The sequence below is a fragment of the Pristis pectinata genome, chromosome 12 (assembly GCF_009764475.1).
Source record: "Pristis pectinata isolate sPriPec2 chromosome 12, sPriPec2.1.pri, whole genome shotgun sequence".
Classification (NCBI taxonomy): domain Eukaryota; kingdom Metazoa; phylum Chordata; class Chondrichthyes; order Rhinopristiformes; family Pristidae; genus Pristis; species Pristis pectinata.
This window is the reverse complement of record NC_067416.1, coordinates 42,549,521-42,563,087: the sequence shown is the minus strand read 5'-3', so window position 1 is coordinate 42,563,087 and position 13,567 is coordinate 42,549,521. Positions and strand designations below refer to the sequence as shown.

The following is a 13,567-nucleotide window of genomic DNA, read 5'->3' as shown; positions in this document are numbered from 1 at the left end:
AGATGAAATGCTTCACCTGGACAAGCTGTTTGGATCACTGGATGGTGGGACGGGTGCAGATGAAAGGGCAGGTGTTGCAACTCCTGCAGAAGATAGGAAGGAGTATGTTTTCTCTCCCTGACTGCCCCCATTAACCCATTGACCAGAAGATCTCATTTACAGCTTGTCCCTTGGGCAACCCTGGCCTCACCCTATCAGGGATATTCCCTTTGTCCTATCTGTCCCTCCCCCAATGTCACTGCAACTTAATATTTCTTCCCCTTCCCAGTTCTGGTGAAGGGACTCCAACCTGAAATGTTATCTCTGCTTTACTTTTCACAGATTCTGCCTGAACTGCTGAATGTAGCATTTCCTAGTTTTAAATATAAACCTGATAAGCACCAACTTTGACACCAACCCGCATCAAATAGAATCTCCAATAAACAATAAACAATAAGTCACCTCTACATCCTGACACACATCACTGGACATATCTCTGCCAACTTTCCACACATCTGACACATAACAAATGACTAACCAATCTGATTGAGACTTTTGAAGAGATAACAAAGTTTTTTGATGAGGGCAGTGTAGTTGATGTGGCTTACATGCATTTCAGTAAGGCCTTTGACAAGGTCCCACATGGGATACTGATCCAAAAGGTTAGGGCCCATGGGATTCAGGGCAAATTGGCAAATTGGATTCAAAATTGGCTTGGCAATAGGTGACAGAGGGTGAAAAAATCAAGGTAACATGCCACAATGACTGCCAACCAGTGGCTCTGACATCCTACATTATGAAGTGCTTTGAGAGGTTGGTCATAGCACGCATCAACTCCAGCCTCCCAGACAATCTTGACCCGCTGCAATTCACCTATCGCCGAAATAGGTCTACAGCGGACACCATCTCCCTGGCCCTACACTCAGCTCTGGAGCATCTGGACAGTAAAGATACCTACGTTAAACTATTGTTTATCAACTACAGCTCTGCCTTCAATACAATAATCTCAAGCAAGCTTGTCACCAATCTCTGAGACCTAGGACTCAACACCTCCCTCTGTAACTGGATCCTTGACTTTCTAACCAACAGACCGCAATCAGTGAGGATAGGCAGCAATACCTCCGGCACAATTATGCTTAACACCGGTGCCCCACAAAGCTGCGTCCTCAGCCCTCTACCCTACTCCCTATACACATGAGTCTGTGGCCAGATTCTGCTCTAACTCCATCTACAAGTTTGCAGATGATACCACCGTTGTAGGCCGTATCTCAAACAGCGATGAGTCAGAGTACAGGAAGGAGATAGAGAGCTTAGTGGAATGGTGTCATGACAACAACCTTTCCCTCGGTGTCAACAAAGCAAAAGAGCTGGTCATTGACTTCAGGAAAGGGGGCAGTGTACATGCACCTGTCTACATCAATGGTGCTGAGGTTGAGAGGGTTGAGAGCTTCAAGTTCCTGGGAGTGAACATCACCAACAGCCTGTCCTGGGCAAATCACGTAGATGCCATGGCCAAGAAATCTCACCAATGCCTCTACTTCCTCAGGAGGCTAAAGAATTTCGATTTGTCCCCTTTGACTCTCACCAACTTTTACAGATGCACCATAGAAAGCATCCTATCTGGATGTATCACAGTTTGGTATGGCAACTGCTCTGCCCAAGACCACAAGAAACTACAGAGAGTTGTGGACACAGCCCAGCGCATCATGGACACCAGCCTCCCCTCCTTGGACTCTGTCTTTACCTCTCGCTGCCTTGGTGAAGCAGCCAGCATAATCAAAGACCCCACCCACCCGGGTCATTCTTTCTTCTCTCCTCTTCCATCGGGTAGAAGATACAGGAGCCAGAAGGCACGTACCACCAGACTTAAGGACAGCTTCTACCCCACTGTGATAAGACTATTGAACAGTTCCTTTATACAATGAGAAGGACTATGACCTCACGATCTACCTTGTTGCGACCTTGCTCCTTATTGCACTGCACTATCTCTGTAGCTGCGACACTTTACTCTGTACTGTTATTGTTTTTACCTGTACTACATCAATGCACTCTGTAATGAATTGACCTGTATGATCAGTATGCAAGACAAGTTTTTCACTGTACCTCAGTACAAGTGATAATAATAAACTGATACCGATACCAGTACCAATACCAATGATAGAGGGCTGTTTTTGTGATTGGATGCCTGTAACTGGTGGTGTTACACAGGGATTGGTGCTGGGACCCCTGCTGTTTGTAATACACAGGAATGATTTAGATGAGGATGTAGGAGGCACGATCACTAAGTTTGGTGGAAGTGTTGACAGTGTGGAGGATAGTCTTAGGCTACAGGGTGATATTCATGTCGTGAAATAGGCTGAGAAGTGACATACTGTATATACACCATGAATGGTAAGGTCCCAGGGATTATTGAGGAGCAGAGGGACCTTGCTGTGCAAGTCCAAAGATCCTTGAAGGTGGCAGTGCACGTAGATAACATGGTTAAGAAGGCACATGGAATATTGGCCTTCATTAGCCAGGGCATTGATACAAGAGCAGGGAGGTTGTGCTCCAATGTTATAAGACATTGACTTCAGCCGGAGTATTACCTGCTCTAGGAAAGATGTGATAGTGCTGGAGAGGATGCAGAAAAGATTCACCAGGATGTTGCCTGGGATGGAGCGTTTCACTTGTGAGGAGAGACCAGAGAGGCTGGGTCTGTTTTCCCTGAAGTGAAGGAGGTTAAGAGGGGACACAATTGAGATATATAAATTTATGCGGGCTATGGGTAGGGTAGGCTGCCAGAAACTTTTCCCCATATCAGAGATGAATGCCCCCTGCTCTGTACACACATGACTGTGTGGCTAAGCACAGCTCCAATGCCATCTTCAAGTTCGCCGACAACGCTCCTGTTGTTGGACAAATCACAGGTGGTGATGAGTCGGCTTACCGGAGCGAGATAGGACACCTTGTTGAGTGGTGCTGCAACAATAACCTCTCTCTCAACGTCAGCAAAACTAAAGAGCTGATTGTTCACTTCAGGAAGGGGAAAGAGGGCGAACATGCACTAGTCTATGTTGTGGGTTCGGCGGCGGAGTGAGTCAGCAGCTTTCAATTCCTGGGGCGTTAACATATCGGATGACCTGTCCTGGGCCCAGAACATAGATGCAATCATAAGGAAAGTGCGCCAGTGTCTTTATTTTCTTAGGAGGTTAAGGAGGTTCAGCTTGTAACCAAACACTCCAACAAACCTCTATAGATGTACTGTTGAAAGTATCTTGTTTGCATCATGGTCTGGTACAGCAATATGAATGCACAGGAACATAAGCTGCAGAGAGTCGTGGACTCTACCCAATACATCACGGGCACATCCCTCCCCACCATCAGTACAGGAGGTGCTGCCTCAAGAAGGCAACATCCATCATCAAAGATCTCCACCACCCAGACCATGCCAGCTTTTCACAGCTACCATCAGGCAGGAGGTACAGAAGCCTGAAATCCCACACCATCAGGTTCAAGAACTGCTACTTCCCTTCAACCATTCAGTTCTTGAACCAACCGGCAAAACCCTAATCACTACAGTTTAGCAACATAATGGCCACTTTGACCACTTTGCACTACAATAGACATTTTTTGTTCTAGTTGTGTTCTTCCTTGTAAAAATTGCATATAATTTATGTTTTTCTTACGAATGCTGCTGATATGATGCTATGTGCCTGTGATGCTGCTGCAAGTAAGATTTTCATTCCACCTATGCATACATGTACTTGTGCATATGACAATAAACTTGACTTTAATTAATACTAGAGGACATACATTCAGATTTAGATCCCAGAGATCCACTCCCTACTGAAGGAGACAACTGCTGCACACAAATTTGGTGATCCTGATCTGTACAAGAAATTGAAGTATGACCTTCGGAAAGCTATCAGGGATGCTAAGAGGCAATACTGACTCAAAATAGAGTCCCTGACCAGTTGCCAGTTATGGCAGGGCTACAAGACGAAGTTGGGCTGCATAGCTAACAACAGCGCATCCCTTTCGGATGAACTTAACACATTCTATGCGTGTTTTTAACAGAAGGGAAGTGGATTGTCACCATCCACCCTGTCAGCCACCAATGAAGCTGAACCTGTGATCACAGTGGAGGACATAAGATCAGTCTTCCGGAGAGTGAACATGAGGAAAGCACCTGGCCCAGATGGTGTCCCTGGCCGTGTGCTCAGATCTTTTGCTGATCAGCTGGCAGAAGTATTTGTGGATATATTTAACCTCTCTCTGCTTCAAGCTCAGGTTCCCACCTGTTTTAAGAAGACCACCATCATCCCGGTACCGAAGCAAAGCAAGGTAACATGCCTCAATGACTACCGACCAGTGGCTCTGACATCCACCACCATGAAGTGCTTTGAGAGGTTGGTCATGGCATGCATCAACTCTAGCCTACCAGACAACTTGGACCCATTGCAATTCGCCTATCGCCAAAATAGGTCTACAGTGGACACCATCTCCCTGGCCCTACACTCAGCTCTGGAGCATCTGGACAGTAAAGACACCTACGTTAAACTATTGTTTATTGACTACAGCTCTGCCTTCAATACAATAATCCCAAGCAAGCTTGTCACCGAACTCCGAGACCTAGGACTCAACACCTCCCTCTGTGACTGGATCCTTGACTTTCTAACAAACAGACCACAATGCCTCCGACACGATTATTCTCAACACTGGTGCCCCACAAGGCTGTGTCCTCAGCCCTCTACTCTACTCCCTATATACTCATGACTGTGTGGGCAGATTCTGCTCTAACTCCATCTACAAGTTTGCAGATGATACCACCGTTGTAGGCCGTATCTCAAACAGCGATGAGTCAGAGTACAGGAAGGAGATAGAGAGCTTAGTGGAATGGTGTCATGACAACAACCTTTCCCTTGGTGTCAACAAAACAAAAGAGGTGGTCATTGACTTCAGGAAAGGGGGCAGTGTACATGCACCTGTCTACATCATTGGTGCTGAGGTTGAGAGGGTTGAGAGCTTCAAGTTCCTGGGAGTGAACATCACCAACAGCCTGTCCTGGGCAAATCATGTAGATGCCATGGCCAAGAAATCTCACCAACGCCTCTACTTCCTCAGGAGGCTAAAGAGATTTGATTTGTCCCCTTTGACTCTCACCAACTTTTACAGATGCACCATAGAAAGCATCCTATCTGGATGTATCACAGTTTGGAATGGCAACTGCTCTGCCCAAGACCACAAGAAACTACAGAGAGTTGTGGACACAGCCCAGCGCATTACGGACACCAGCCTCCCCTCCTTGACTCTGTCTTTACCTCTCGCCGTCTTGGTGAAGCAGCCAGCATAATCAATGACCCCAACCACCTGGGTCATTCTCTCTTCTCTCCTCTTCCATCGAGTAGAAGATACAGGAGCCTGAGGGCACGTACCACCAGACTTAAGGACAGCTTCTACCCCACTGTGATAAGACTATTGAACAGTTTGCTTATACAATGAGATGGACTCTGACCTCACGATCTACCCTGTTGTGACCTTGTACCTTATTGCACTGCACTATCTCTGTAGCTGCGACACTTTACTCTGTACTGTTATTGTTTTTACCCGTACTACATCAATGCACTCTGTACTGACTCAATGTAACTGCACTGTGTAATGAATTGACCTGTATGATTGGTTTATAAGACAAGCTTTTCACTGTACCTCGGTACAAGTGACAATAATAAACCAATACCAATACCAATAGGGTAAGGGGTAAGAGATTTAGAGGGAATCTGAGGGGGACATTTTCACCCAGAGAATGGTGAATAACCTGGAAAGCATTGTCAGAGAGTGTGGTGTAAAGAGATTCTCTGATAGCATTTAAGAGGTATCTAGACAAGCACTTAAATTGCCTACACGTAGAAAACGATAGGTCAAGTGCTGTATGATGGGATTAACACAGGTTGGTGCTTACTGGTCGCTGTGGACGTGGTGGCCTCTTTCCATGCTGTATGACTCTATAATTCTGAAAGCATACACCACCCCAACACAGAGTCCTTGAGACACACCTGCCAAAACACACGTCCTGGCACATACCTACCCACATACCTATTCTGATATACACATTGACAAACATACCAATCAACCACAGAACATAAAACCTCCATGACACACACAACCCTAACATATCTGGTCCAAAACACACCCTTCTGCTATACACCCCACCAACACACTACTCTTGACATCACTCCCTAACATTTGTTTCACTGGTGCTAACCTCTCAACACCCAACAGTCAATACACATCGCCATCTACACACTTCAGCATTTGTCCCCAGTACACCTTTGACATCCCTCAAATGTACCCTGCACCCAATGCACACCTAACACACATCCCCAAAATACATCCCTCATGTCACGCACCAATGGTTGACAGAGCTCTCAATTGTATCTTCTTTATTTCCTTTATTTCTGATCTCACCCCCTTTCCTCCCAACCAGAACAAGGAAAGGCTTCCCCTTATCCTCAGCTTCTGCCCGAATCATCTTCTATAACTTCTGCACATTTAGTGTGATGCCAACACCAGTCTCATCTTCCCCTTTCAGCATTCTGAAGAGACCATTCCCTCTGTGAGTCCATGTTCACTCTCCCATCTCTGTCACTGGCCCCCTTCTCACAGCACTTCCCACAAGAGGCAACACTTGACCTTTTCTTTGCCCCTTCCCACATCCAATGACCCAAACACTCCTTCTAGGTAAAGCAGCAATCCATTTTCACTTCTTCATTCAGTATATTGTAATCAGTGTTCACAATATGGTCTCCTCTACATCAGAGAAACCAAATGCAGATTGAGTGATCGTTTTGCAGAATACTCTATTTAGTCCACAAGAGTGACACTGAGCTTCCAGTCACTTGTCACCTTAACTCTCTATCCAACTCCCACTCTAGCCTCTCTGTCAGTGGCCCCCTACGCTACTCCAATGATGCCCAAGGTAAGTTTGAGGAACAGCATCTCCTGTTTCATCTTGGCACATTGCAGCCCTTGGGACTCCATACTGAAATCGGTGATTTCAGATAACCAGTTCTTTTTACCTCTCACTGCTGGATATTTCAGTATCAGTTTGTTCCTTTGTTTCTTTTCTCTTCTGTCTCTAACTTCTGGAATTTAAAGTAATTGTTACCTTGACAACGTTGATCTGCATCCTGTCTTATATACTCCCTCCATTCTTTCTAACTCTCCCCTCTCTGCAATGTAAAACATGCTTGGTTTCTCACTTTTCCAGTTCTTATGAAGGGTCATTGACCTGAAACATGAATCTGTTTCTCTCTCCATGAACACTGCCTGATCTGCTTTCTGTTTTATTTTCCAATACACAATGTCTGATGTGCACCCCTAATACACATCTGCCAAAACACTTACACTGGTAAGCATACAACAATATCACTGATGCAAATCCTCAACACATGCACCCTGCCAATACGCATTCCCTAATACACAGTTGATAAATGACCTTGACATGCACATGTACACACACACACACACACACACACACACACACACACACACACACACACACACACACACACACACACACACACACACACACACACACACACACACACACCCCTACCTCTGCCTTGATACACACATTCCTGACTTACAACCTTCTGACCTGCCCCTTAGAACACAGCCCTTACTCCTGTCATACCTCACTGATACAAAATCCCTGACACAACCCCCCACCACCCCACCCATACACATTCCATTGCAACACCCTCACCAAGGTACATATTCCCAATGCCCAAAGCCAACACAAATCCATAACACACACACCCCTCAACTGACACACATAATTGTCACCCTCCTGCTCCCAGACACACTTTAAAAGGTATTGATGTACAATAAAGTACAAGGCATGAAGAGGACTAGTGGTCCATTTTTTACCTGCAGAGCTGTGTATAGGATCTCTTTATGAAGCCGGACACTTCTTGGGCTTTGTCCTGTTTTCTTAAACTGGAATTCCTAATCAGGGCTTTGACTTTCCCATCAGATTGTGCTTTTACCTGAGGAGCAGAGCATAAAATATTGGTCAAAATTGCAATTAAGAGTGGTAGTTTATCAGAAAGGTAGGCTTTTCAGAGAATTAGAACAAAGGAGAAGGAAAGAAACTGCAGAAATACCCTGGTACTCCTGAAGGGATTGCTGATCAGTTTGCACCAAAAATAGTCAACAGCTTAATTATTTCACACACCTGTGGGTGAGGAGAGTATGGTCACTAAGGTAGTGAAAAATGTTTGGGAAGGTCATGGGGAGACTTGGAACAGAATATGCATTACCAGTCCCATAAGGTAAAAAAGAATCAGCCAAGAACACAAGAGACGCCTACTTCTTGGCTAATTACAACTCCACGCTAATTTAAAGTGCTCAACCTTTCTTACTCCCCTTCCAATCCCTTTAATGTGTTCTACCCATACAATTCTTAAGATATCTGTGCTTCTCCCAATTGCACTATTGGCAATTAAAAACTGTGGATGCTGGAAATCTGAAACAAAAACAGAAAATACTGGAAATACTTATCAGGTCAAGCAGCACCTGTGGAAAGAGAAACAAAGTTAAAATTCCTCATTGTTTTATGTTAAGGCAGATGGCCAAATTTTGTCTGATAATGTTTCCTGAAGAAGACTTAGAGATATTTTGCTATGTTAAAGATGCCACATAAATACAAATCGTAGAGAAACAAATGACCGCAGATGGTGGAATCTCGATGAAAAACATGATGATGCTGGGGGAACTCAGCTGGCCAGGCAGCATCTGTGGAGAAAAGCAGGCGGTCAACGTTTCGGGTCAGGACCCTTCTAGAAGCTGCCTGGCCTGCTGAGTTCCTCCAGCATCATTGTGTTTTTCATTTAAATACAAATCATATCCACTGATCACAGTTCAACAAGGTACTAGTCAATGCACCTCTCCTCTGGGTGTTATTTTGCAGGAAGTAGCCTCAGGCGTGAGGAATACTGTTTAGTTGCACTGTCTCGCTTTTTGCCTTGTGCAATGGAACACAACTGTATTCCATAGCACATTCTGCTATTGATTAAATATGGATTCATAAGTACATTGGAAACAGGAGCAGGGAGCGCACTTTAGTCCCTTAACCCTGCTCCAAATGTTAATTTTCGATCTTGACCAAGAGCTCAGTACAGATCACCAAAGGATGCACATCAAAGTATTTTCAACTGAAAGCTCATGAAGAGGGTATCAAACTGTTTAAATTTTTAAAATTTTATTGACAGCGTGATAACAGGCCCTTCCGGCCCAACGAGTCCACGCCGCCCATTTTAAACCCAAATTAGCCTACTTATATGTCTTTTGGAATGTGGGAAGAAACCAGAGCACCCAGAGGAAACCCACGCAGACACGGGAGAACATACAAACTCCTTACAGACAGCGACGGGAATCGAACCCTGATAGCTGGAGCTGTAATAGCGTCACACTAACCGCTACGCTACCGTGCCACCCTTGACTTAGCAAAATCATCACTTTCAGAGATCAGAGCACTTAATGTAGAAAGAATAAAATCAGAGGAGAAGTAAATACCAGAGCAGAACCTTTCATTCAAAACCATCAGCAGAGAAGAATTGCCACCATTAGTGAGAAGCAGAACTGAAAACAGTGCTGATGTTGTGGTGGAACAGTGTAAGTCACTCACCATACTGAGTATATCAGAACTCAAAGCATGCAGTATATGTCGAAATCAATGCAGAGATCAACAATGATTCTGATGAACTTGAATATGCAGAAGCGCTCAGCCATGGGAAGAATGAATAATTGCAACTCACAAATCAAGGTACTAGTTAATGCAGCCTATATGTCAATTTGATGAGCAAAGAAACTTTAAGCAGCCTCATTGTCATTCAACTCAGTGATGAAATGACAGGGTATTTTGTTATAACAGTAGTAAACATATGACAGTTCAGTTCATCATGGAATTATATCAACGTGACTTTCTATGTAATCTCAAACTACTGTGATACTTTTCTGAATTTCAATACCACATCAGCTCTTCACATTTAGTTCAGTGTCTAGAGGCAGTGATGCCACCAGAGTTACAGATTGAATTACTAGCACTGGAAAGCTTAAAGGTATAAAGAGCAATTTGTATCATGATCTTATCATGCACAAGTACATCTCAAGTTTCCTTTTCATGCTCAAAAACAAACTTAGAAAAACATGAACACCTGCTTGCTCTGGAGATCACAGAAAGAGGTGAAAGTGAACCACCTCTGTGGGTTTCAAGGAGGCCAAAAATTCAAAAGCTGCTTAGCACTGTCTGGATATGTGTACACTCCAACTAAACCTCAATGTCATGTAACACCAACAATTGATAAAATTATTGCAGAAGTCAATAGTACAAGCATTTCACAAAGATAAACATTAATGCTGGGTGTCATCAGATTGACTTTGCAAAAGAATCTATCAGAATCTTGCTTGGACTTTTCAAGAGTGAGCTCAGAAGCTGGTGTAGCCAGACATAGTACAACTTATCTCTAAAGACTTGTGGGCAAATGAAACATCAGCAATAACAGTTGGATTTCAAATATATCTGTGTGACTTCATGACTGAAGCCTCACACCAAACAGAGACAATGTTTGTGCAAGAAGTTTAGTTTTGAGTTCTTTTAGTCATGTTTTCTGCAGTGATGGAAGTCTCCTTTATATCTCAAAGCCTCCATAATGAAATGATATAAGGACTGTTTCTTTTAATTAACATTTGGAGCAGTATACAGTAGTGTTGTTTTGTATTATTATGCAATACTTGTACTTTTCCTGATGTACTTAATCATATGGTCGTATAAGAAATGGCTAATGAGATAGTTGATATGCTGATTTTAATTTTCCAGAATTCAGGGAAGGTTCTATTAGGGTTGAATATTGGCAATTTAACTCCTTTATACAAAAAGGGAGGGAGAGAGAAAACAGGAACCACAGGTCAGTTAGCTTAACATCTGTCCCAGAGAAAATATTATTAAAGATGTTATTGCATTGCACTTAGAAAAGAAGTCAAGAAAATTAGGCTGAGTCAATATGGTTTTGTGAAAGGGAAATTATGTTCAATCAACTTATAGGAGTTCTTGGAAGAGGCAATATTTGCTGTGGATAAAGAGTAAGCAATAGATGTACTACAGTTAGATTTCCAGAAGGCATTTGATAAGGTGTCACATCAAAGCTTATTGTGGAAAATTAACCATATGAGATAGGAGATAACATATTGGTATGGATTAAAGATTGACTGGAGGCAGTCTTTCTCCGGTTGGCAAGATGTAACAAATGGTGTGTTACAGTGATTGTTACTCAGCCCTCACCATCTTATAATATACACGAGCACCAAAGATATGGTTGTTAGATTTGCTGATGACATACATTTAGGTAGGAAAATAAGTTTTGAATAGGACATAAAGAAGATACAAAGGGATACAGATGGAAGTCAGTGGTTAAAGTTCTGGCAAACACAAAATAACGTGGAAAAATGTAAATTTGTCCATATTGGCAGCAAAACTGAAAACAAATCATATCAGCTAAATGATGAGAGACTGCAAAGCTCTGAAATGCAGAGAGATCTGGGTGTCCTGGTGCATGATTCTGAAAAGGTTGGAACTCAGGTACATTAAGTAATTAGGAAAGCAAACAGCATGTTATTGTTATTGATTGGAGGAATTAATACAGAAATAGCGAGATAAAACTTTAGTTGTATAAGACATTGGTGAGACCTCATCTGGAGTACTGTGTACAATATTGGTCTCCTTTTTTAAGGAAGGATGTTAATGCTCTTCAAACATTTAAGAGAAGGTTTACTGGATTAATATCTAGAACTGACAGGTCATTTTGGAAATACAGGCTAGACTTGTAACAGTTGGAGTTTAGAGGAGTGAGAGCACCTTGAGTGGAACATACAAGATCCTGAGGGTTTTGACTGGGTGGATGTGAAGAGATCATTTCCTCTTGTCCGAGAATCTAGAACCAGGGTCGCGGTTTAAAAATAATGACTATCCCCTCAGAGGGTTAGGTGTCTTTGGACCTCACTTTCTCAAAGGCTGGTGGAAGCAGAGTCTTTTAATATTTTTAAGGCAGATGGTCTTCATCATGCTGGACCACAGCTCCATAGACAATGACAATTTTCTGTACTGTTTCATATAGGCTTTCTTCATTGGATGGATCAAGGCTATGAGTCTCAACAGAAGCATCACAGCCAAGTCTGCTAGTGTCAATGTCCAATGTATATGGACAGTTTCTGACGTGGCTGGCATGGAGATCAAACCCCAGTTCCATAGATGCTGACTCCAAATGTATGGTGCCCACTGCTGACCTGGTTAAGCTGAACCAGCTCAGTAGAGGGTCTCCAGGTATTTCAGGATAGTGGTTACACAAGGCAGTCAATTCACACGTTCATCCAACGCCTCTCCTAATACACTTACTTTGAAATTTGAGCAAAGTAACAAATCACTATGGAGGCAAGGACTGTGTGTTTCCGTTCAAGCTGTGTTTCTATGTTGGCAAAGCCGACAATCTTCATTGACTGGAAAAATGGCAGCATCTGTTAGCTCATTAATTAGGCACAGCTTTTAACTCTAGTGTTGGGTCAGTAAATACTGAGTTATTGTAGACTGGCAATCTTCATAAGTTAGCTCTACAGCAGCTCAAGGGCTTACTCGTACATCCTACCATGTTTCTCTATAAATACTACTTTTCATTTCCATATGTGAAACAGGCTTTGAGATCATTTTGTGGTTCTGTGAGCTGACATGATCATATTCTGCTTGTTTCATTGAACTCCACAGGCTCTTAAGATTAAAAATAAGCAAGAAACTTGGAAAAGCCAATGCAGCCACTACATCCTGCAGGCAATCTACAGCTTGATCAATCATAGACTTCAGCCAACCTCTTGAGGGAGACACCAACCAGTATTAGCAACTGTGGACTAAAAACATAGCTGATATATTCAATAAGAAACCAGCAATAAAATAGGACAAAAGCTATACAACTATACAACTTCTCTGACAAAAAAGATTGAAAGCACCATAGGGGAGATTACAGGAAATTTCAAAGAAGGGTCGACAGGAAAAGAATAACCTGCAGACATGAAACAAAATACCAAGGAATTTCATACCTGGCCATTCTCTGGACTTGCTTGCATTTACCAGGGCTCTTGTAACTTGACAGAATCACAGACTTGAACATGAACTTTAGATTATTTCTGCCTAATACCCTACATGCAGCACATTCCAGTTGGAGACACGACCTCCTCTGCTGGGTGTGGAAAGACTGGGATGGTACAGCTCAGGTATGTCATTATCAGGGTGATGTGAGAACGGTGCCATTGGATTGGGTGCACCAAGAAATGGAAATCCCAAACAAAAACAGAAATTAATGGAAGCACTCAGCAGGTCAAACAGCATCGGTGGAGGGAGAAACAGACCTCATGTTTTGGGGTAAACTCATCAGTATTGGAAATGTGAGAAAACAAGTGTTTGAAGTTGCAGAGAGGTGGAAAGAATGGTGGGAATATCTGTGATGAAGTGCAAACCAAAGTTATCAAGCTAACAATTACCTTAGAAAACAATATTTGGAAA

The 13,567-nt window shown here is 43.1% G+C and overlaps 1 protein-coding gene across 1 annotated transcript in view; it reads right to left on the bottom strand.

Moving 5' to 3' along the window:
* Positions 1-13,567, bottom strand: part of si:ch211-250c4.3 (uncharacterized protein LOC100535981 homolog) — a 59,414-nt gene that overhangs the window by 7,131 nt on the left and 38,716 nt on the right. The window contains exon 6 of the mRNA XM_052027567.1: positions 7,891-8,009. Within this exon, the coding sequence (XP_051883527.1) occupies positions 7,891-8,009 (119 nt within the window). The remainder of the gene's footprint in view (positions 1-7,890; positions 8,010-13,567) is intronic.